The sequence below is a fragment of the Onychostoma macrolepis genome, chromosome 10 (assembly GCF_012432095.1).
Source record: "Onychostoma macrolepis isolate SWU-2019 chromosome 10, ASM1243209v1, whole genome shotgun sequence".
NCBI classification, from domain to species: Eukaryota; Metazoa; Chordata; class Actinopteri; order Cypriniformes; family Cyprinidae; genus Onychostoma; species Onychostoma macrolepis.
In genome coordinates, this window is record NC_081164.1 from 10,397,545 (window position 1) to 10,422,114 (window position 24,570).

The following is a 24,570-nucleotide window of genomic DNA, read 5'->3' on the forward strand; positions in this document are numbered from 1 at the left end:
ATTTTCAGAAACGTGTCCTTCACTAGTACAACAAAACAAATACACAGACACACTCTCGTGAACAGTGTCAAGGCCTTGTGGTGAATTATATAACTTCAGTTTATCCAGTTTAATGCGTGCTCTGTTTTATTACTGCCACAGCACAATCTCTGATATTGTCTGAAGATGGATGGCTCCACTGAGAGCTTGTTTGCACACTTTGTTTGAATGTATTGCTTGATGATTTGAATATGAATAGTTGCAGTTTTCCAGAAACTCATTTGCGCTCTCAGTCTCGGAAGAGGCTTTTTTTTTTTTTTTGTTTAGTTACAGGTGTGCCAACTTTTTTTCCTCCTCACGTTTTTTCCCCACCAATGTCAATTACTTCTGTTTTTTGTGGGGTGTGTGAATTGTTCAGATAATAAAAGCCTCACTATATGATCATGCAGAACAGTCCATCTGCATATTTCTCTGTACATGTAAGCTCTTAAAGTGTTTGACCCCGTTTTGTTTTGCTTGGTGTAAATTTAGCACACCACTGTAAGGCTCAGCTCATGGGAAACTCTGTCTCACCTCAGCACACACATTTGCTGCCTCATAACACACGCTCATCTAAGTTTTAGTGCATAATATTAGCCAAGCAGGTGGTGTAAATATGATTTTGAAATTGAGCAAGGAACTTTAATAAGCATCAGGCAACATCTTTTTAGCCAACAAGATTTTATTAAATGTTTGTTTATTCACTCTATTTACGTCTAGCATAGCGATAAAACAGGTGGTGAGCTGTAATGTTGTCGGATGCACATTTTCATGCAATAAGTTGCAGATAAATTGTGGCTTCCTGAGATTGACATTTCACGTTTTGTTATACTAGTCGGGTTAGTGAGGGCGTTTTGCTTGTGAAAATCTTTTGAAGATTAAATCTTTCAGTTAAATGGATTGAAAACAGTCACAGTTTTTATCTTGAGTGCATGTGAAGCTATTTTCCTGTCATTGGACGGTCTCCAGGGGCTATTGGTCTTCGAGCGCTGATTGACTTTTTTGAGTGGCTGAAGCAATGTGAGACACACGCTATTGATAAGCATCTCTTGGGAGTGAGAGCAACAGAGAAAGCATCCGTTAGTTTCGGGCCGTGAGATGGAGTGCGTCTCAAGGAGGTTGTTGGTGTCACTTCACCTGTAGCTCAGCTGTTTGCTTTGATTCTCACAAGAAGCATCTGCTGTCGTTCCTGGCAGCGCTCAGAAGACTTCTTGTAAAACTTTTGTGAAAAAGGGAGAGAGAGGAAGGAGAGATGTTTTGACAAAGGAGGAAGTTATGTGGAAGGCCATGACCCAACAAACCACTCAAGTTTAAGTGGAAAGTCAAAGGAGCCAGATTCTTCAAGCCGGACATGACTCCTGCCCTCAAAACACACACTCTTTCCGTTGATGTTTTTGCATATTGTGGTTGTTTCTAATTTTAGACCATATTGAATTCCATCTATAAAAAAAAAAATAAAAAAATCTCTTTTTGGAAAACAAGAATGTTGTGCTGGAAAAGTGGAGTGCTTCATGAGGCTGTTTACTTTCCTCTTACATTTCTGCCAATTTCTTCTTCATGCCTATAAAGTTATTCCCCCCCCCCTGTCAGCTGTCAACGGTCTAAACTTCGACCGCTAGATTTGTCCTATTTTTAGTTTCACTAACAAGTGTTTAACAGCTTTTGCTGCTGTATTTTTTTCTTCTGTGCATCCTCTGCAGATGTTTTCTTTGCATATTTTGCAGGTGTTTGATCTGCACTCCTAAGTCAAATGGAAATATTTTCCAACAGCTGCAACAAGTTTCACTTTGCAACAAATGAACATGATTGTGAACATGACCTGTCTTTTTCCATCTCTGGTTTTAAATGGCAGTGAATATATGAGAAAATCACAGTTTTAAGCTTGCCATTAGTCAGAGTTTATAGATTATAACAATTAATGGTTGTTTTTGTCCTGATCTCTTTATAAATGCAGCCGTCCAGTTTATAAAAGCTGAGGTCTGCATGACCTGTCCTGCCAAGTCAATTAAGGATGTGCGTAACATCACATTGTTTTATTTGTTAATTTGCGCTCATAAAGTGGTTATTTTTATCCCCTTCAGTATTTTTTTTTTATTCCCATTTTCCTTGCTTTTTTGTATTTATTTCAAGTCTTTCTATCCTATGCTTCACTCACTGTTTTTCTGATCTCTCCTATCTGTATCGGTCTGAGTATGGCTGATCTTACAGCGGATCATTAAGGCAGGATTAACTCCTGGGCTGGGGTCCATTAAGTATTTCATAGCTCAAGTGCTGCTGTTCCAGGGTCTGTTCCATCACATCAGTGCCGTTTATCTTCAGTCTTAAAACCAGTTAATAGATCAGCACTGAGACTTTTAGGTGCTGCCGAATATGTGTCTTTTCGGAGTTGGTGAGCGAACTGCCTTACTGACAGAAGCTAATGCAATCTCTCTTTCTCACAGGCTGATTTGACAGGGATAAAATGGAAGAGGTACGTGTGGCAAGGTCCGACCTCGGCGCCCATCCTGTTCCCGGTCACCGAGGAGGACCCCATCCTCTGCAGCTTCAGCCGTTGTCTGAAGGCGGATGTGCTGAGCGTGTGGAGGCGGAGCCATAGGCAGGGACGCCGGGAGCTGTGGCTCTTCTGGTGGGGTGACGATCCCAACTTCTCTGACCTCATCCACCACGAGCTGACAGGTAAGCTTTTGAGCGCAACTCTGAGTTTTTCAAAACCTAGTGAGCAATGTCAATGTGAAAAGTACTGGTGCTTTTGTATCAAGTCGATATACACATAACAAAGATGTGATGATGGCTATCATGGCACCCCTAAGTACCTTTTCATGCTGTCTAGGTAGGCAGCTCACTGTTTCACTGGCTCTAACGAAAAGTCCTTTTGTTTTGCCTTTTTTCCTTTTCGCCCACTTTATCTCTCTTTCTCTATCGACTGTGGTCTCTCTGAATTTCTTCCTCCTCCTTCCTCTCTCACACCCACACATTCTTTGCGTGTGCATTTTAGTTACTTGTCATCAAAATGTGCCGTAGGCCCAAGCAAAGATCTTCGGTTATTGTTTCTACAGTCCCAGTTTAGCAGTCAGCGTCTGTCGCTTGCGGATAAACCTAAAAAGTGTGCCATTAAGTTTATACACGCTACAATATTTGAAATGTTTACAAGAACTGTTAGAGTGATAAAAATAGATCAAGTGCCTTCTGTTGTGTTTGAACCGACTGGTCTGAAGGTGTTTGATTCATCTCTGTAGAAGTGATCACCTGTAGAGCTGTGTAGCTGGAATGATGTGAAATGCCTTTATAATTGTTTTCTTTTAAGATCAGTTCTCGCTCTGCTAACCCAGACCTGAGGGTTATTGTTGTCTTGGGTTAGTGTTGCATTGTATGAAACAGAGCAGCGGAGTCTGTGTGACGGCGTCACATCTCATCCGATGTGTGTGTGAGTGCAAATCCCTCGGTTTGATGAAAGACAAAAGAAAGGAATAGGAAATATCGAAGAAGTTTTGCCTCATTTTTATTTCTTAAGCTCTTTGAAGGATGGAATAATGAAGCGCATCGAAGCATGAACGAGCAGAAAGCATCATGGATGTCTGCGGAAAAGCTTTCATTTTCCACCTTTCTTTCTATCCCTGTTTTTTTTTTCTCCTTTCCTTTATGGACCAAGGAGATGGACCTGTCCCATCTTTATTCATGCCGCCTTTTACAGTGAGAAACAGAAGGAAAGAAAAATGGGATGATATAGAGAAATAGGAAGAGGCGATTTATTTTTTTACTTTGTCCATAGACCCTGCCTCATTATCGTTCATTGTGCCAGAGGAGGGACAGAAATGGAGCCTTATGTGGAAAAGAATGACCAATTCACTGATTCCATAATATCCCTCTCCATGAGAGATATTGCTGTATTTTTCATTCGTTTGTGGAGATGTTTGCTATAATGGCTGCATCTCAGTTGTGCCTCATGACTCTCAGAGAAGTAGTCAGACATGTGCTTCTCTCTGCCTCTTGACACCTCTTGTTTCTTTCTTCACTTGTTGGTCTCCAGAACTTTGGGAACCCTGTAATATCAAGGAATTGTCGAAATGGTAATTTCGAGGCCTGGATAAGTAATTTTTAGTGTGAACAAATTTAAGTTAAACCTTGCTTTAAAATATTTATTTGGTAAGACATTGCAGATCTCGAACAGCCAGAAAAGTCAAGTAAGACTTTTAATTGGTCTCAAGGTGTTGGGAAAACTGTCAGAAGAGCATTGATTTTATTGCAGTTTTATTTTATCCGAGTGCTAATCCAGATTTTCAAATGTCGCATTAAGCTGTGTACTTTTAATTTGTTCCTCTCGTAGGCATCTGTGGTTCTCTGTTCATCTAATTCAGGATCAGATAACGTGTCAAACAGCCTGTGTTTCAGGACTAAATGTTATGCCTGCAGTCGTCTTGAGATCAGCAGGGTCATAGCCACTTGACCTTCTCTCCTTGCAACAGACGTGTGAACCTGCTGCTCGTTCAACATCTCTCTTGATGCACACTTCTTGATGTCTTTCTCACAAACACACATGCAGTCGTCTTTCTGCTGGCCCTCTTACAAACACAGCAGAGGCCCACAGGATGCAATAAAGATTAAGCTTTTAAGACACACACACGCGTAAATATATTCGCCTGCGCTGGACCACGGAGCACCTGATTTAGATCCCTACTGGCACCTTGGCAGTGAAGGTGTGACTCAGTGAACAGCAGGTCCAGTGAGACTTTAAAGGGGATAGAGAGAGAATGAAAGATGGCACTATCACTTCTGTTGTACGCTTCACTTGAGGAACACATGTCTCAGAAGGTTTCAAGAACCAAGCGAACGGGCCGGAATTCATGTGTTCTGCTGTAATTAAGCCTTGAAGCCAGAAATTCAGCATAGGAGAATCACAAAAGCTTGGAAATCTGAAGATTTGCATTGGATATAGTGGCTAAGGCTGCTGACCTCTTCATCACCATATTGTCCATTCTGTCTCAGAGTTTAAAACTCTGTTTACACCTGGTTTTAACATGCACCTCAAATACATCTCTTGTGGACACTTATCACATATTTTGGCAGTGTTACTTGATGCTGATAGTTAAAACACACTACCATTCAAACGGGTTGGTGTCGGTAAGATTTTTAATGTTTTTGAAGTCTCTCTTGCTCACTAAAGCTGCATTTATTTAAATAGAAAATACAGTAATATTGTGTATGTTATGTTAATATATTTTAAAATGCAGTTTTGGCAAAGCTGAATTTTAGGCAGCGCTGCCATTTCTCACAAATTTTTGCAGTGACTTTTTCAGATGTTTGACGTAAATAATATTTAGACCTGTGTATGTGACAGGCTTTTTTTTTTCCTGATCAGATGGTTTTCTTTTAAAGCTTTACCAAAGTGTCAACGTTTAATTCTGTCTTTTTAGCACCATGATTAATTTACAGTTGACCCTTTGCAAAAGCTTGATTGACAGGCGATCTGACCAATAATAACGCTGAATCTGCTATCTTGTCCAACAAACAAATCAGACTGGAGAGTAGATTAACGTGGGTTGACTTAAACTTGAAAAATGTTGTATTCAATGTAAAAGCTTTGTTTGTCTTCGGAACACCATTTAAGATATTTTGGATGAAAACCGGGAGGTTTGAGACTGTCCCATTGACTGCCAAGTAATTAACACTGTCAAGGCCCAGAAAAGTATGAAAGACATTGTCAAAATAGTCCTTCTGCTATTAGTGGTTCAACCGTAATGTTACGAAGCTATGAGAATACTTTTTGCACGCAAAGAAAATAAAAAGTACTTTTTTCCAAAGACGATCTAAGCTTTTACGGGTTTGGAACGACATGGGGGTGAGTGATTAATGGCAAAATTTTCATTTTGGGGTGGACTAACCCTTTAAAGAGCCACAAAACTGTATTTGTTGTTTAAATTTTTTAAATTACAAAATTTGAACGCTGAGACCTTGTTTCATACCTGCTCTGTCTTGTCTGTTGGCGTGTTGTCAGTTTACTCTTTGCTTTTTTACTGCGTGAGAACATAATGTGTGGTGTGAGAGCGGCATGCTTGTCGGACATGGCAACAGTAACTAAGGAGGGTGGAATGCATTAGCGTTTACGGTGTAGTCACATGACTTTTTTTTAGTTCATTTGAGTGTGGTTTAAATTATTACACCCACAAACGTGTTGAACCGCATTTTCTCCTGTATTCAGCTTGGCGCACTTGTGATTGGATGTTAATACAATAGTGTAACTCGGAGGCTTTGTCTGGGGCTGTTTCAGCTCAGATGTTGGTGTTTCCACATGTTTGTTCATCCATGTTTGTTCCTTCTCCCCTCGTACAGCTTGTTAAAGTCTTAAAATTTTGCGGCAAGTGCCATTCCTGTCTGTTAACTAATCACTCCCGTCCCAAGGGAAGAGCAAGTGAAGGAAGAACTTGACGGATCTTCTGAAGCCTCGTATTTAATCACCGAGCGAGTGGAAGAAAACATGGAGTGCTGTTTCGGAGATGTAATGAGACAGGAGGCCATTTGGCTGATGTTTGAGAGGCAACTTTACCTGACTCTGAATGGAACGCGGGAGAGAGCCAATCCCAGCGCTCTGCTTGCTATGTGATGGAATGATCTGGAATAACCGAACTGCCATTGGAGTAAATGAGCATCTCCTCGGTAGACCACGGCCCTCTATTTTTATGTAAATGTCCGATTGCTTCCCCTCCCCCTTGCTGCTCTCTGTTCCCGTCGGTGGCGCTTGCTGATGTCGGTTCTATCCAGGGGCATCCACAGAACGAGACATGAATAAGGTCTTTTTTCCCTCCTCCTTTCTGTCTCTTTCTCTCTCTCTCTCCCTCCCCTCTGCTTTTCCTCTCTCTCCCTTTTGCCTCCCTCCTTCTCTTTTTTTCCCTTTCCTCTCTCTCTGATCTTTTTTGCATAGAAATTAAGGAGCTGTAGTCTGTCTGTAAGGGTAATTGCTGTAGGGCTCATTTCTTCCTCATTTTTCCTCCTCTGACACTCGTCTGCTACACTCTCTCGCTCCCTCCCCCGTCTGCCAGTCTCCCTGTGGTGCGAGTTGTGCTGGCAGCTTCTCTCTCCCTCTCTTTTTCTTCCTCTTCTCTCTCTCCCTCCTCTGGGTTTTTTCGCGAGGGCTACCTGTTTACCGCATAGCTCAAAGACAGCTGCTGGTGATACCCATTATGCTGAAGGCTGACGGGCTTTCAGGCTATAAAATTAAAGCTCATAGTCATACCGACACTTATTTTTCTCTTAAATGACATGTTTAAATTTATGATTTGAGGAAAAAGGAGAAAGCAGACTTTACTAACAGAGTATTGGCTTACAACAGAAGACAGTATGCAGAAATTTGTCAAAGATGAAGTGTGTGTTTTATGAGGCACTAGTCTATTACAACCAAATTTTTTATTTACTAATTATTATTATTATTAATTTGTTTTAATTTTTTTCTATTTTTTTTTATTTTTTTTTATTCCATATTTATTTATTTATCACTACCATTATTATTATTTTTCTTTTTACAACCTAATTTTATGTATTTATTCTAAACATACACTACTGTCCAAAAGTTTTGGGGTTGGTAAAATTTTAAAATGTTTGAAGTCTGCATTTATTTTAATCAAAAATACAGTAAAATGGTAATATTGTGCAGTATTGAAATTTAAAATGCTTATGTTAATATTTCTATTAATATTGAGGAAGAAGTAGAGCACAGACTTTACGGAGTATAATCTTCCTTATATTGGCTTACAACAAAAGACAGTATACAAAAATGTGTTAAAGACGAAGTGTGTGTTTTATGAGGCACTAGTGGCTCTAAAGATTTTTTGAAATGGGTTTCCTGCCAAATTTTTTTTATTGTTGTTTTTTACTTTTACAACCAAACTCATACAACCAATATTTATTTACTACTACTAATTATTATTATTTATTTTTTTTCATTCACAACCACATTTTATTTACTTCCATTATTATTTTTTTCTTTCACACCCTGATTTTTTAAATGTATTTATTCCCTGTTCGACAACCAACTAACCAATTAATCATTAATGACAGTCAAAAATATTGGGCAAACTTATTTTGGGTCAGTCTTAAGTTTTTGCTGCGTGGGGCCACTATAAAACAAACTGTTCCGTGTAGTATAGAAATTACACACTGCACCTTTAATATATGTGCAAGTGTTAGTTGGAGCAGTAAGCCAAGTACACGGAGAGCCTGTCAGTCGCAGTAATTACAGATTGGTCTGCCTCTGAGAGTCTCTCACCAACATAATGACACAAGTTGTGATGAACACACTTAATTTAGTATTTGTTTGGGAGTCACGTAGGCCATGACTCTTAGGCACACTGGTGGTGTGCTTGCGGCTTGACTGGAACTGTTTGTCAGACACATGAGCCGTGCATTTAAGAGCAGGAATCTTCTGTTGGCAAGCTGTGTGTTCCGTGAACCCTCGGGCCACAGAGCTGAACCGCTCTGAGAAAAGGTTCTTTGAAAACATGTTGGATCCCATCGACACGGAGAGAACTGAGTGCGCTGGAGGAAATGATGTCTGCTGTTGCCTTTCCCTGACATCACTGCGTGTCTGAAGACCGTAGGGGCGTTCGAGAGTGAGATCATCCCAGGAAGGCCATTTGTAAACCGTTGGCTTGCTTCGACCTTTGACCCATGGCTGGAGAGCTCTGCCTCCAACAGGAAGTGATGTCAATGCAAAAGGAAATAATACAAGTTCCTTTACTTCAGAAGGTGCGTTGTTGACGTTCTCAATTTTCCCCGGCCTTCCGCCGTTTCCTCCGTTTTAAACAGACTTCGGATACCATAACAGTCAAGCAACGTGATCAGACAGTCAGACATTGTGCCAGATGCCTACCAGAAAACAGCATGGGTCTTGTACAAACACATTTGGTTTAGTGATAAAAAGACATTTCTAGGTCACCTGAAATTGGTGTTATTTCATTTGTTTTATTGAAGGAGAAAGATTTGGGTTGATTTACACTGCTGGTGGTTTGTTGCTCGGCATAACGCGCAAAGCTCCTCTTTGTTCTTCTCGCCGCGTGTGTGAGGTCTGATTTGTATTTTTGCCCCTGTTAATCTTGTTGTGCCGTTTGACAGGTTAAGGGCTTTGTGTTGCAAGACTGTGTGTTATTTCTGTAATGCAGGGCTTTGGTTGTTTCTGTTGAAATGTGCAATTGCTGTTGTCAATAATCTATTTTATGCCCTTACCGGTAATGCTTGCAAACATCAGTTTACATTGTGCTTGAAAGTTGCTTGTGTTTGGCTTAATGGTCAAGACCTGCAGACATGTAAAATAGATCAATGATTGTCTGTCCTTTTTAGCGGGAAGGAACCTGGTTTAAACCTGTTCATGGTGGTTTTTGAACAAGTCGATGAGAAGCATATTCAGTAGGCATGCACCAGTACAGAATTTTTTGTAATAGTTAAAGGGGTGGTTTACTGCTTTTTTTCTTTGCTTGATTGTGTTTATGGGGTGCAATATAACATGTCTTCGTGTTTCGTTTGTTAAAAAACGCCTTATTTTTCATATATTTCACCTTTATTGTAAGCTTCTTTCTCCTCTGTCATTTGAACGACCGGTTGACTTCCTGATTCTATGAATCCACTCCCTCAGAAACAGGCAATGGGCTCAGATTGGTTAGTTGGGCCGGTGTGTTGTGATTGTGTTGTGATAGGTGCATGTGCTGCGGTCAAATGTAAATAATGGTGTCAATATTGCCGTATCAGTTTGAGCCAGAATCAGACCCAGAAAGCGGTAATGAAGAGAGTCAAGCAAAACTTCCGCAAGCACGGCTCTTACAAAGCGTTTCTGAATGGAAGTTTGCTGTTGTGATTACATATAATTTTTTGAAGTTTGTACACGTTTGTCTTATACACACAAAATAGCATCGAACTAACGTTAACTGGCCACTATAACCAAAACAGCGTTGGCTTGTGTTTACGTTCTTGATCAAATCGAAAAATTACGTCATAAAGTATACATGGAAAATACATTTACAAAATTAGTACATAATTACAAATCCGGGTCCAAAATGTTTGTATGCGTTTGTCATAGACACACGAAATAGCATTTAACTAACTGGCTACTAAAGCCAGCGTTGGCATTTGTTTACATCCTTGATAAAACTAAAACATTACGTCTGAAATTATACATGCAAACACATTTACAATTATGAAATCTTACTTGCGGGTTGTGGCCCAACAACTGCTGCCTCTGGTTTTAAAGTTGGAACTGCTCCATGTTTTAGTAATAGTTTCTGTGTGAATCCGGCATTGAACTCGTGTAGATTCTGGAAGCTGTTTTCCGTAAAATGCGCAGCACAGAGAGCTAAATTAGGATTGTAATTGTCAGGAACATAATCAAACATAAATTTTAACCATTGTTGACGAACTACAGCATCCGTAGGAAGCCCGAACACAGAAGACCTGACAGCTGGGTGAAAATAACACCGTTTTGACGGCATGGCTACAACTCTCCACTATAACTCTTCCTCTTCGACAAAGCAGCAGAACATGGCCTTGCCCCCTTTTTTGCATGTTCCGGAGGGAGGGGTTGATGCAAATTTATGGGTTTGTTACGTATGCAACCCGGGAAGTATCTCGTTGTAGTCCCATATGAGTTGTTTTTGTAGGCATTAAACTTCCTGATTTTTAAAAATCTCCGTTTACATTGAACTTTCAGCGCAGCAACTTTGCAGATACTGTTCATGCACCAACAGCAACATTACACACTATTTAAAATGAAAAAAGTGAAATCGCAGTAAACCACCCCTTTAATCAATTTTAAGCCTTTTTTCCCCCCCCAGGATTATTTAAAAATGGAAAGTTAAAAAGAACAGCATTTATTTGAAATATGTGTATATATCATTTATTTATTATTTTTTTGTAACAACATAAAAGTCTGTACCGTCACTTTAGATAAAATTAATTAATCTTTGTGGAATAAAAGTATTAATTTCTTTTAAAAAACTTTCTGAAACGTACCTTTTTTTTTTTTTTTTGTGACAAATTAGAAGCATTAAGTTTCATAATTTATGAAATATGGTCATAATATTAGAACTGGTAGAAGTGTCATAAATGGTATTGGCTATAATCAGTATTGATGATTATTGTTCCCATTAATCAGTCTCTGAAATGCACTTACAATTTTCAGCAAGTGCTTTGTGTCTGTGCTGCTGTAACTATGGTGTGGTCAGACTTGTTCACCCTGTCCTGATGATGCATTAGCTTTTGTACTTAATTCCCCAAACCAAGGAAGAGGGGAGCCCTGCCTTCATTTCCCTCCATCTTTATGCTTTTCTCTCTTTCTTGCTGTGCTCTCCTGTCATCTTTGGAAATAGTCATTAATTAGTAATTGAAGCTCTCTGGTCCTTGTAAGGCTCTTCTCTCGAAGTCAGAGAAAAAGAACAAACGAGAGCAAGAGAGAAAGAAAGGAAATCCAAGGGCACAAGGAGAAGAGAAAGGGATGGAGGTACATATATAGGGAGAGAGGGAAGACCGATTACAGCAGAGGATGAAGATGAGCTAGAGAGAAATAAAGAAAGATGGAGATTGGGGGAAGAGACAACACAGAAAATAAGCAGGAAGAAAGAGAAGCGGCTCTTGTAGCGCACGGCTCTGGCTCTTCCCTGGTCTGGCTCAATCCCCAGGGGCCAATGGTTGAGCAGACATTAATCTCTCTGTTTAATGACCCTACAGCTGATCTAATGACTCCTGCATAGGAACCTGTGGCTGTGGGGAGCAGCTCTACACTAAGGGGCAGGGCTCACTGTCCTGCTATTATGAGCCCATGTGTCTGAGGATGATAATATGGTGCTCACTGCTAGTGTACTGAATAATACAGGGGACTGCTGAAAAGACCAGCATGTTCTGGCCTCCTGGTTGTGGTCAGGTTAGGGTAAAGCTCTGTATTTCTCACTCTCTACACATTGCAATAATTAAGTTTGTTGTTTATGTGTAAGTGTATAAAAATATAATCTTAATCGGATAGTTTGCCCAAAAATGAAAATTCTGGCATTAATTACTCACCCTCATGACGTTCCAAACACGTAAGACCTTCGTTAATCTTTGGAACACAAATTAAGATATATTTTTGATGAAATCCGAGAGCGTTCTGACCCTCTGAGGTAGAAGTACATCGTTAAAATAGTTCATGTGACGTCACTGGTTCAACCGTAATTTTATGAAGCTATGAGAATACTTTTTGTAATTAATGACAATTTTCATTTTTGAGTGAACTATGCCTTTAATATAATGTTTTTATACACATTGTATATATTAAACTATATATACAAACTTTGCAGTTATTCATTATTGTAGTATTAGTAAGGTTATTTTGTACAGAAATATTTTGTATGGTACAACGACATTTTAAATATAAATTTTCAATTTTATGAAATCATTTGCTTTTTATTTACAATTGTAGGAGTGATAGGGTCTTGGGTAACCATTTCCATTTTGTTTTCAGAGACTAGTGTGCTTTAATATTGCTTGTACATCGTTTATCTAATAAATACAATTACATTTTTAATTGGAATAAAAAAAATTAAAAAAAGATACCTTTTGTTCTTATATTTACCTACATTTTCCAATGATTACCCAGGGGTGCATTTCCCAAAATCAACTATAGTCACCATTTCTGCCGTTACCAATACAGTTCAGTAGAACTTGTGAACTTGCATAGTTAGCTAACAATACTTTTAGGAAATGCATCCCTGGCTAGACTGTGGGAACGATGTGGTTTGTGTGTTAGTCTGCTACCGGTGTTGTCCTGAAGTCGATTCAGTTGTTTCCTCTGATAACTAGAACTTCAAGTTCTTTAAAAAAAAGTTTCAGTATCTTATCCTTACAAAACAAACACAGCCCAGGGCTCCAGACTGCGACCAGCAATTTGCGACCATTTTTCTGCCGGTGCGAGTAAATTTTGTGAGCGGTCACACTGGCGTCATTGAAAATGTTACTACATGTTACTGTTGTTAATAAAAGCTTCCCAACTCAAGCTTAGTGTTTTACTGTCAAATGTAAACATGAAATTAACATGTAATAGCCTATTATTAGTAACTGCACTTATTAATGCAAAACAATAGTAGCCTAATTTGATCATATATATATATATATATACGTCATTGCGTCGAATTTGCATTCAGACAAGTTTTGGCACTTCATATTTTCTACTCTATGAACTGTCACATACTGTAATACAACTGAATGCCCAATAAAGCTGTTAACACTTACATATTTTCTGTTGTCATACGTAAAACAAGTATAAATAGTAAACACGACCCATTAATACTACGTTAACCAGGAATCACTCTCACTATACTCCTTAAATCCTGATTTATAATCGCGAAATCGTCTGATAAAATCAATATACATCTACACTAAAAGCGACTATATGCGGTGGTTTTGGCTATATTACCGTTTTGTCTTATTCAGCGCACTGCCTGCGTTTGAGTAACAAACTATGAGCATTTTAACAGACGAATTACGTTCAAATTTAAAAGTCCAAACAGTCAGCAAGCAAACAGTTGCTTGGAAACGCTGTTTTGTACTCATTTATTGACGAGTCTGCTGCGGTACGACCAACTGAATGCGCTGCTTCTCTGCCGCTCACTGCTCAGAACAAACACAGAGAGAGGAGACACTGTACCGGGAAAGTCAGACCTCGCGCTCACGGGGCAGTGCTGGTGACGTCTTCCAACTGAATGAAAGCTAAGGTTTTTTCAAAAAAGTCACTAGGTTTGTCAGTATGTATCGTTTGCGGAAAAAAGCCGCTAAAAGGATCTGAAAGTTGCTAAATATTGTGCTAAATTCGCGCTTGTGTGTGTGTTTGTGAGACGCGAGAGCTGATGGCAGGGGGCGGTGGGTATTTGTGGCGGGTAATTGCCCCCTCATATCGTCAGTCATGGAACCTCTTTTGTCAGCCCAGGCCCGGTTGTACTGGGATACTAGACGGTGCTAAATACCCTTAAACGAAAGCAAAAGCAATTAAAAGATCTGGCAAACTATCTAACGTGTTTGTCAGTGTTGAGCAATGTAGCCAATCAAAGACATATCTGTTGATTTCTTCAACGCAATGGCCAATCAGAAACATTAGATTTTTCAGAATTCACTCACCGCTGAAAGAGCCAGGGTTTTGCACGCTCGTGAATCATCTCATGACTAAGTGCAGATGCGATGTAAATAAGATTTATTGTTTAGTTTAGAGAGCTTGATTATAACGGAACTTTGTGAGATCGCAATGAACTTTTTAATGAGTGATTCTTTTAGTGATAATAAAGGGAGCATGCTTTTTGTGTGTTTTCTAGGCTATTCATCTATTCAGAATTTGAATGAAACTTTTGTTTTTCGGACACTACATGCTGCAAAGTTTCGTAAATGATGCTGCGGAAATATCAGTGATAAGCAATGAGGTCAAAAATGCCTCAGTGATTTATTCTGGAAGCGTCCTGGCCAAACTTTCACAGCGCGCGTGAGCGAGATCCAGTTCCACGGACTAAAAGCGTGTGCAAAGTTCATTGAGATCAGGACATATCAACCAGTAATTTCATTTCCAGTAACGGACAGTAGAAAGTTCAGAAATTAATGGTATGCGATTTATGACAATAGTCCCGCAACTGATTGTTAATTTTTTCCTCACGTGTCTCACCACAATGATTCAAAACAGACACATTTCACATTTCATATATATATATATATATATATATATGATAAAGATAAAGGGTGTTTTTTTTTTTGTTTTTTTGTTGCAATTTTACGATTTATCACTATTCTTTGTCATGTTGGTTTTACTATTTTGTCTGAGCAGTACAGCCAAAATAATTTCCCTGTTATAAAGACAAAGCCTTTCAAGGTAACAAAATATAAAAAAAGAATGGTGGATATTTAGGCCAAAGTGGGCGAAGATAAAAATCTTTGTCAATATTTTATCTTTGTTGTTAAAAATAAGAACAAAGATGCACATTACAAATACACATAATATACAAATAAAACAGTGCTTTATTTTCAGGTAGAATAGGCATATTTAGCAGGAGCATTCAAGAAACTGAATGAACAAATATAAAAATAAAACGCTATATAGATTGATTCCTATTAAAGCATCTGTTTTTTTTTTTTCTCTTTGCGTTTTGTTTTAACATTTAAAGAATAATTCTGTCATCTGTCTGTCGATTCTGTCGGTGTCTTATATTTATACCATTTACTCATTCAAAATTAGTTTTAAACCTGTATGAGTTTCTTCTGCTATTAAATGCTATTTTGAAAAATGTGGGAAACCAAACAGTTTGCTGGTCCACAGTGACTTCCATAGTATTTTTTTCCTTCCATCAAAGTCAATGTGGACCAGCTTACCCACGTTCTTCAAAATATATTCTTTTGTGTTCAGCACAAGAAAGAAATTAATACAGATTTGGGACAACATGTGAGTGAGTAAATCATGACAGAAATAAATTTTTAGGGTGAACTGTCCCTTTAATGGCAGTCGGCAGCATGTTTAGTACTGTCCCTTTAAGACCTGCACGCATCTAATATACAGGCACGCATCAGTTTGTCTCAACTGTTTACTTTCATTTTAGACATAACCAATTGAGTCTATACATAAACTAGGGCTGGGCGATATGGCCTAAAAAAAAAATCCCCGATTTTTTTCACAAAAAATCCAATTTACGATTTAAATCGATCCCCCCCCCCACTTGCTTTTCCCTTCTGGGATTTGATCTGGATTTCCCCCTTGGGGTTAAAGTGCAATCAGAAACAACAAGCCAAAGAGACAAGATGGCAGGCCCTGCTATTGTAAACAGTGAAAATGTAACATAACATATATAACATAATGTAACGCACAACATAAAATTATGGGACCCTTTTTGATAAGTTTTCTTTAAACACAAGTTTAACATCTTGCTATTCAGTAGATAGGAGGTAGTTCTGATAAACTATGGACGATGACATCGTGGGGGTTAGGGGGTGTGCCCGAAGCGTGAATCTGTATTCAGAAAGGCACGGAAAACAAATGATTGCTAACGGTTGCCTGTTACAGTTACATTACTGTACATAAAATGTCACTTACCACATAAACAGAGTAAGGAGAGATGACTCAGGACGATGACGAATGATTTTCAGATCATGAGCAAAACTGACAAACATCTAATCTTGTAAAATGTGTGGTAAATACTGCCACTCCATAGTATAAACACAGACGTGCGATCGCCAATCTCAAAAGTGAAACAAAGCGATCATGCATTCAAAAGCAGTTGCAATGCATAATAGCGGCTCCCTGAATCCCTCAATTTTATATACAGTATGATGGTCACCCAATGATAAAACTTTGAGGGAAAGAAATATACATTTTCCTCCCATCTCCCAGTATTTATTCTCTGCAGTGAGTCAATGTCATGGACGTAAGGGCAGAGCAAGTTTAAATATCTTTCTAGTCTATATTTCCATCTTGTAATCCCGCTGTTTTGGGTATTTAAAAAAAAAAAAATTATTATTTGTAATAGAGCAGACACTGACTGTTGTTCATGTATTTATGACTTCATTTGGCGAGACGGCAGACGCTGAAAACACTGCGCGCTTCAGTATGTGTAGTGAACGAAACTGTGCGTCTGTGCATTCATTCATAAGGAGACACGCAGGATTCATATTTAAATAGGATTTTTGCAGCTTAACATTTACAGATACTAGTTCATATCGCGATTTGAAAGTGTAATGACCTACTTTTGATTTATTCATCCAAACTTTGACAAATTCAATGACATTCCGCATTATACAGTACATTCTGTTTTTATAACTAGATTCCGAGATTCCGTCTGCGTTTTCCGCATCGCGGAAATCATAAGCTCTGATCGCACCGCGACGCTCACGACCGGTGTAGACACGGTGTGAGTTTTTTTATGGGTTATGTTATAGCCCTGCTTGTTTTGTTTAATGTTTTTATGAAATCTCTGTATTGCTCATATCATCGTATTATTTACTGCCATGCGAGCCACAAATTAAAGCTTGGCGAGCCGCACGAGTCTTGTGAGCCGCGCAACACTGCTTTTAAGGGATCCGCATTCCGCAGTACACGTCATCTTTCCGAACACGTTGGGATGCGGCGGATTTGCGGGGGGATCACGAAACCCTAACTAAACTCTAATATGGCAAACGCGCGTGGGGAGGGCTGAGCCCATTCGGGACTACGGGAGCGTCGGCGGATGTTAAAGAGAAAACCGATTTTCATTCAAACAAATCGACGTGAACTACACATTCGAGTTAATCTATAAAATGTATTTATCGCCCAGCCCTAACATAAACCTTGTGTGCTTTGACATAGTGCTGGGCGGTATACCGGTTCGTGATGAACTCATCCACAATATCCACCACCCGCTGCTATCAGCTCCCGGGTCTCTCACACAAACCTAGCGACATTTTTGGATAAACCTTAGCTATGGTTCAGTTGGAAGATGTCGCCAGTGCTGCCCCGCGAGCGCGAGATCTGACTCTCTCGGTGCAGTGTCGCCTCTCTCTGCGTCTGTTTTGTGCAGCGAGCGGCTGAGAAGCAGCACATTCAGTTGGCCGTACCGCAGCAGATTCATCAATAAATGAGTTCAAAACAGCGTTTCCAAGCACCTGCCGCTAACTGACTGTTTGGAATTATAAATGAGCATAGTTCGTCTGTTGATATTATGCACTTTTTATTTTTTTATTTTATTTTTAGTTTGTTACTCAGTGCGCTGCATGACACAAAAAAAGTAACAAAACCACCGCATAGCTGCTCTTTAGTGTAACGTTAGATGCATTTTGATTTTATCAGACGATGTCGCGATTATAAATGAGTGACACTCCTGGTTAACATGTATTAATGAGTCGTATTTAGTCACTACTATTTAGTGTGGAATTTTTCTACAATATTCGCTCATCATGACAGTAAAATAGGGCATTCTAAGTCAATCTACTGCAGTTTTTCCCTTCTCAATTAGTACAGGTGCTGGTCATATAATTAGAATATCATCAAAAAGTTGATTTATTTCACTAATTCCATTAAAAAAGTGAAACTTGTATATTATATTCATTCATTACACACAGACTGATATATTTCAAATGTTTATTTCTTTTAATTTTGATTAGTGCTTACAGCTCATGAAAGTCAAAAATCAGTATCTCAAAATATTAGAATATTTACATTTGAGTTTGAATAAATGACCATCCCTACAGTATAAATTCTGGGTATCTCTTGTTCTTTGAAACCACAATAATGGGGAAGACTGCTGACTTGGCAATGATCCAGAAGACGAACATTGACACCCTCCACAAAGAGGGTAAGTCACAGAAGGTCTTTACTGAAAGGTGTGGCTGTTTACAGAGTGCTGTATCAAAGTATATTAAATGCAAAGTTGACTGGAAGGAAGAATTTGGGTAGGAAAAGGTGCACAAGCAAAAGGGATGACCGCAAGCTTGAGAATACAGTCAAGCAAAGCCGATTCAAACACTTGGGAGAGCTTCACAAGGAGAGAACTGAAGCTGGAGTCAGTGCATCAAGAGTCACCACGCTCAGGCGTCTTCAGAAAAGGGCTACCAAGCCACTTCTGAACCAGAGACAACGTCAGAAGCATCTTACCTGGGCTGTGGAGAAAAAGAACTGGACTGTTGCTCAGTGGTCCAAAGTCCTCGTTTCAGATGAAAGTAAATTTTACATTTCATTTGGAAATCAAGGTCCCAGAGTCTGAAGGAAGAGTGGAGGCACAGAATCCATGTTGCTTGAAGTCCAGTGTGAAGTTTCCACAGTCAGTGATGATTTGGGCTGCCATGTCATCTGCTGGTGTTGGTCCACTGTGTTTTCTGAAGTCCACAGTCAACGCAGCCATCTACCAGGAAATTTTAGAGCACTTCATGCTTCCTTCTGTTGACAAGCTTTATGGAGATGCTGATTTCATTTTCCAGCAGGACTTGGCACCTGCCCACACTGCCAAAGGTACCAAAAGCTGGTTCAATGACCATAGTGTTACTGTGCTTGATTGGCCAGCAAACTCGCCTGACCTGAACCCCATAGAGAATCTATGGGGTATTGTCAAGAGGAAGATGAGAGACACCAGACCCAACAATGCGGATGAGCTGAAGGCCACTATCAGAGCAACCTGGGCTCTCATAACACCTGAGCAGTGCCACAGACTGATCGACTCCATGCCATGCCGCATTGCTGCAGTAATTCAGGCAAAAGGAGCCCCAACTAAGTATTGAGTGCTGTACATGCTCATACTTTTCATTTTCATACTTTTCAGTTGGCCAAGATTTCTAAAAATCCTTTCTTTGTATTGGTCTTAAGTAATATTCTAATATTTTGAGATACTGATTTTTGACTTTCATGAGCTTTCACTTTTTGAATGGAATTAGTGAAATAAATCAACTTTTTGATGATATTCTAATTATATGACCAGTACCTGTAGAAAATGTGGTTAACACCCGTTCATGCATGAAAAAAAAAAAATACCGTCATATACCGTGAAACCGGTATAATTTTGAAAAATACCGTGATATACATTTTTGGTCATACCGCCCAGCACTACTTTGACAGTATTAGTGCAACAGATAAATTAGTTGAGTAATCAGGTGCTGTTTGACAGACTTTTTAGTTTGTGCGCTTCAGGTGTACGGGCTCAGAAAAAGTGCACGTCAGACCAGCGCGTGAATGAAACGTTTAACTGGCAAGGCTATAAAACACGCAAATGATGTACTTTTGTGATTGCGAATAAGTGCAGTGGCCTTTGAGAGTAACTCTACCGCTGAGTCAACACTGATGTGAATGTATGTAGCGTTGTACACTATATTGAGACGGAGGCACCAGAACTGCAGCTGGTAGAATGATACTTCGATATTTCTTCAAAAGCAGATCGTGGAGACATTTTTATCGTCCACGATCAAAAATAGTCATATCGCACATCCCTATATATATATATATATATATATATATATATATATATATTTGTTATATTCCTCTGAAATTAAAAGAATACTGCACATTGTAATCTCTGAGTTAAGTCTATTTATTATCAAAGCATTTGTCAGTAATACAGTTAAAATGGGGAAAATATGTGAATGATTGCATTGCAGGCTGATTTAAGGTGTACCCCTAAATTTTCGACTTGTGCTCCTAAACCTTTTCAGTCAGGGGCTACAGTGCTCCTAGTAAAAATAGTTAGTCTGGAGCCCTGCAGCCAGTGTCAGTTCAACAATGCTTCTGTCACAGCTCAAATTCCATGCGTTTAAAATTTTAAGATTTAATGTGCATTCTTAATGTAAATTCTGTTTGAATATGCTTTTATTAAAATGTAAATATACCTTAAGAGGCAGCATTGTTTATGCATTTATTTATGAATTACTCCTTAATATTGTTTTGCTCTCCAAGCTTAATGTGTTTATATTTCAAGGGTATTTAAGTGCCGTTTGCGCCTTGCAGTCTTTTGAGCGCTTGTTTCTTTGTAAGTCAGCTATCTTCCTCTCTTTGTGTCTCGCGCTCTGTGGGCAGTGGTTAGAGCATAAGAGACAAGGTCATAGGGAATGCTTGATAGAAACCAGGTGCCTCCTCCCCACAGTAGAAATAGTGAACACGATGGTTTGGATTAAAGGAGGAGTGAGTTGCCATTGACGCCCTCAACAGCAGATTTTACGGCAGCTGTTTATATAAAATGTGAGGCGCATGATTTGCCGTTATCGAAAGTGGAAGTGACAGTGATGCCTTCATCGGTTTTCCGTCATCTTGATGCCATCCAAACATCTTACAATCTGAGAAAACGCTTATTAACTAAAGCTGAGATTTCATATTAAAGCATATAGTTTTAAATCGAGGTTGTCATCTAAAAGCTTTAGTGTGTAATTTCTATGCCATTCCTGCATCATTAAACAAAATGGCAAAAATGTGTTTTTTTGACGGATTTCCCAAATACCGTTTGCATATTTAACTAGGTTTTATGAAATAATCTTCAAATGGTAGACATGAAGAGATCAATGGCTTTTTTGTTAATTATTATTATAATTTTTTTGATGTTACATGAATGGGAGACTTTCGTGGACTCTGAGGTTAACATTTCTTACCATGAATGATCCTATCAAGAGTGTGTGTCTGTGTGTACAGGTGAAAAGCTGCTGGCCCTTTACTTAGAGTATTAAAAGATGCATGAGACAGCCAAAACCACCTCATTTTCTCTCTCATTCTCTGCCTCTCTTTCTGCTTTGACAAAAGACAAGGTGTTTCATTGTTGCCAAGCTGTTAGTCAAATCAATGACATCCTTTAAAAGTGAATTGTTCTACTTGCTGCCTTCTCAGAAGACATCAACGAATTATAGATTTGCCTTCTGGCCTGATTCCATGTCTTCAGCTCTGTTCAATCTGCATTTATTTCACCATATGCAGACGCACTCTGACTGAATGACCTTATGATTTGGGCCACATTGTGTCTTCTTTATAGGAATGATCTGAATGTACTGTACTCTTACTGATGTTTGATCAGAGTAGCCATGAGTTACAATAGCTTTTATTTAAACATTTATGGCAAAAAGCAATCATAAGGAAAACCGTAAACATTTAGAGAGTTGTTAGCTGCAACTAGTACAGTCGCTACAGATCTGCCTTTTAAATATACATGCATGGCCAGAAATGTGTGATTTGGTTAGGAAGATGTGTTTGAAAACTCAGCTTTTTACATGCAAATAATCAAGTGAGAGTTTGTTGTCACCTAAAACTAAATGTGTCTGATTTAGGACACTATGGCAGCAAATATGTTGTCAGACGTCTGCGGTGTCGGGGAATCCTATCTGAGCTGTTTGTTACTATTTTATCAAGTGGATTTGCTGTGTTTCCATCTGCAGACCAGCGGGCGGGCAAGTGTGGGTAGGTGGGTGGGTGTTGTAATGCGTGCAGCCCCTGGGTGCTCATGGGAGTTGTGCTGCACAGAGACATGTTTGAAAGGAGCTTAAGAGCTGCCAGGTTTAAGCAGTGACTCCTAATGAGATTACTGAAGCATAGAGGCCACAGCCGAACGTGATCCAGAAACAAACCAGTGCTCAGATTTACAGCCTCTTTGGACATTGTACCTGCAAGACTAGTCGGTGCAAGGCAAGATGGCATTTTCTAGAATCAGTGCATCAGATTAATTAAAACTTGAGTAAAATGAAAAATACGAGTAGAATTCTTGTTGCTTTAAAATGAACAAGATTCTTTTTTTTTAATTTATTTTTTTTTTTAACTGCAGGAACAGAGGCCACTTTTAAATTCAATTAATAGCCAAAGATTTTAATTGATTCAAATTCAGCAGGGCCTCTGGATTTTCAAATTTGAGTGATTAGGTGTTGTATTGTTTGTCACATTTGGATTATGTAGACTTAAAGGGTTAGTTCACCCAAAAATGAAAATTCTGTGATTTAATTACTCATCCTCATGTCGTTCTAAACCCATAAGACCTTCATCTTCAGAACACAAATTAAGGTATTTGTGATGAAATCCGAGAGCCTTTGTTTTCTTTGTGCACAAAAAGTATTCTCGTAGCTTCATCACATTGCAGTTGAACCACTGATGTCACATGGACTATTTTTACAATGTCCTTATTACCTTTCTGGGCCTTAAACTTGGTAGTTGCGTTGTTGTCTATTGAGGGTCAGACAGCTCTCGCATTCATCAAAAATATCTTAATTTTTGTTCCAGAGATGAACAAAGGTCTTACGGGTTTAGAACGACATGAGGGTGATTTAATAATAACAGACTTTTCAGTTTTGGGTGAACTATCCCTTTAAGAAACACCCCCCTTTTGCTGTGTTGTAGTAAAACAGAGAGATGACTTAAAACCTTTAGAATCGGGAATCTCGTTTTTATTCTGGCCAGTTTCATTTTTTGTTATTTGTCTGTATTCTGGTGAGGTACAATTAATACATTTGTGTTTTCTGTGTGTATGTATGTATGTATATATGTATGTATAAAAAAAAATATTAGAGAGGGACACTTTTTGTGTGTGTGTGTTCTGTCACTCACTTCTGCAAATTGCATTCCTGTATGAACGGCAGATCAGCCGTTTCATAGACAGCAGCAGGTTGGTGACCGGGTCTCTTGTGTGTTTGTTCTCTCCACAGGCGAGGATGACGGCGTGTGGGAGAGCGGTCTGTCCTATGAATGTCGAACTCTTCTCTTCAAGGCCATTCACAACCTGCTGGAGCGCTGTCTGATGAACCGTAGTTTCGTGCGCATCGGAAAATGGTTTGTCAAACCCTACGAAAAGGATGAGAAGCCCATTAACAAGAGGTAAGACTACCATTTCATTCAGATGTTCTTTCATTTACTTGCATTATCTTAAATGGATTTTATGTTATCTGTAAGGATAAGGATTCATTTGATCACAGCTTTAATGGAGCTTGCAATTTTTGCATCCTACACTAAGGTGCTTGCATTAGAGAAAAGCTTGTTCGTGAAGCTCAGGTTTCTATACGGAGTAAGATCTAGACCAGGTGGCCTCAAATCAACCACACTTCCTTCACAGTCTGACACCAAAACATGAATATCATTGCTTTCAAAGCATATTTACATAATCTCAGTGGGGATTTGAATACAGACCTGGTTGCTTATCCAGAGATTGGCTACTTGCACTATGGTGCAATAATAATTTTTTTTTAAATGCAGTTCTCAGGCTGCAATATGCTCTTGTGTGTTTGTGTACATTAGCTTCTTGCAGGCGTGCAAGTGCTCTGTCTCCAGCGCTGGATTTCTCCCTGTCAGCATCTGTGCTCTTTGATAAGAAACTGAGACGACATGTGTAGAGGTGGAAAAAAAAGAGCAGCTTGGCTTTTCTCTGCCCTCTGCCACAGTTCTCTCCTCACAGCGTCATTTATTTGCGCTCTTCTCTTATCTTGCTCAAGGTCATTTATACACTCTATTAGCACAGCCAGACAGCTTTCAAGTAATTTCAGAATATTTATTTATTTTCTTTTTTTTGTCGTGCTACAAATCACAGTTAAGGTTGAACTTCTTCAAATGCAATGCAAGATATGCATTTGAGGCCTTGTTTAATACTGAAATTAATATTTTAATCTTTGAATTTGAAGGATCAGAGGCTGTTTGTTAAACATGGTTAAAACACACATTCCTTTGAGGTCTGTTAACAAGGCTCTAACTGTGAGTCTGTGTGTTTTATAGCTCTGTCTGTCTGCAAATCACTGCGAAGTGACACCAAAAAGGAACAACAGCGTTTCCTCCTTCAGCTCACCCTCTTTTACTCACACACAGGCACTTTCCTTCTCTCCCTCCCTCTTTCTATTAGTAGTTTCCTTTAGTGTTGTGAGTGTTAAAGATTCAGCAGTCATAGAGTTTTCTCTAATACTCTAATATATGCTTTTTTTTTTTTTTTTTTTTGCCACTGGCATTTGAAACCAAATGACCGCCATGACTCAACATGTGTTAAACTCTGCGTACAGACTCATTAATTATTAATTGCATACTTCCATATTTACTACATACTTTCAACTCTTTGTCCCTCTCTTCTATTGTAAACTGATAAAACGTATAAACTCCTTCTTACATTATCAGTCAAA

At 39.0% G+C, this 24,570-nt stretch overlaps 1 protein-coding gene across 1 annotated transcript in view; it reads left to right on the forward strand.

Moving 5' to 3' along the window:
- Window positions 1–24,570, forward strand: part of med13a (mediator complex subunit 13a) — a 74,728-nt gene that overhangs the window by 2,098 nt on the left and 48,060 nt on the right. The window contains exons 2-3 of the mRNA XM_058788751.1: window positions 2,460–2,694; window positions 23,119–23,287. Of these exons, the coding sequence (XP_058644734.1) occupies window positions 2,460–2,694; window positions 23,119–23,287 (404 nt within the window). The remainder of the gene's footprint in view (window positions 1–2,459; window positions 2,695–23,118; window positions 23,288–24,570) is intronic.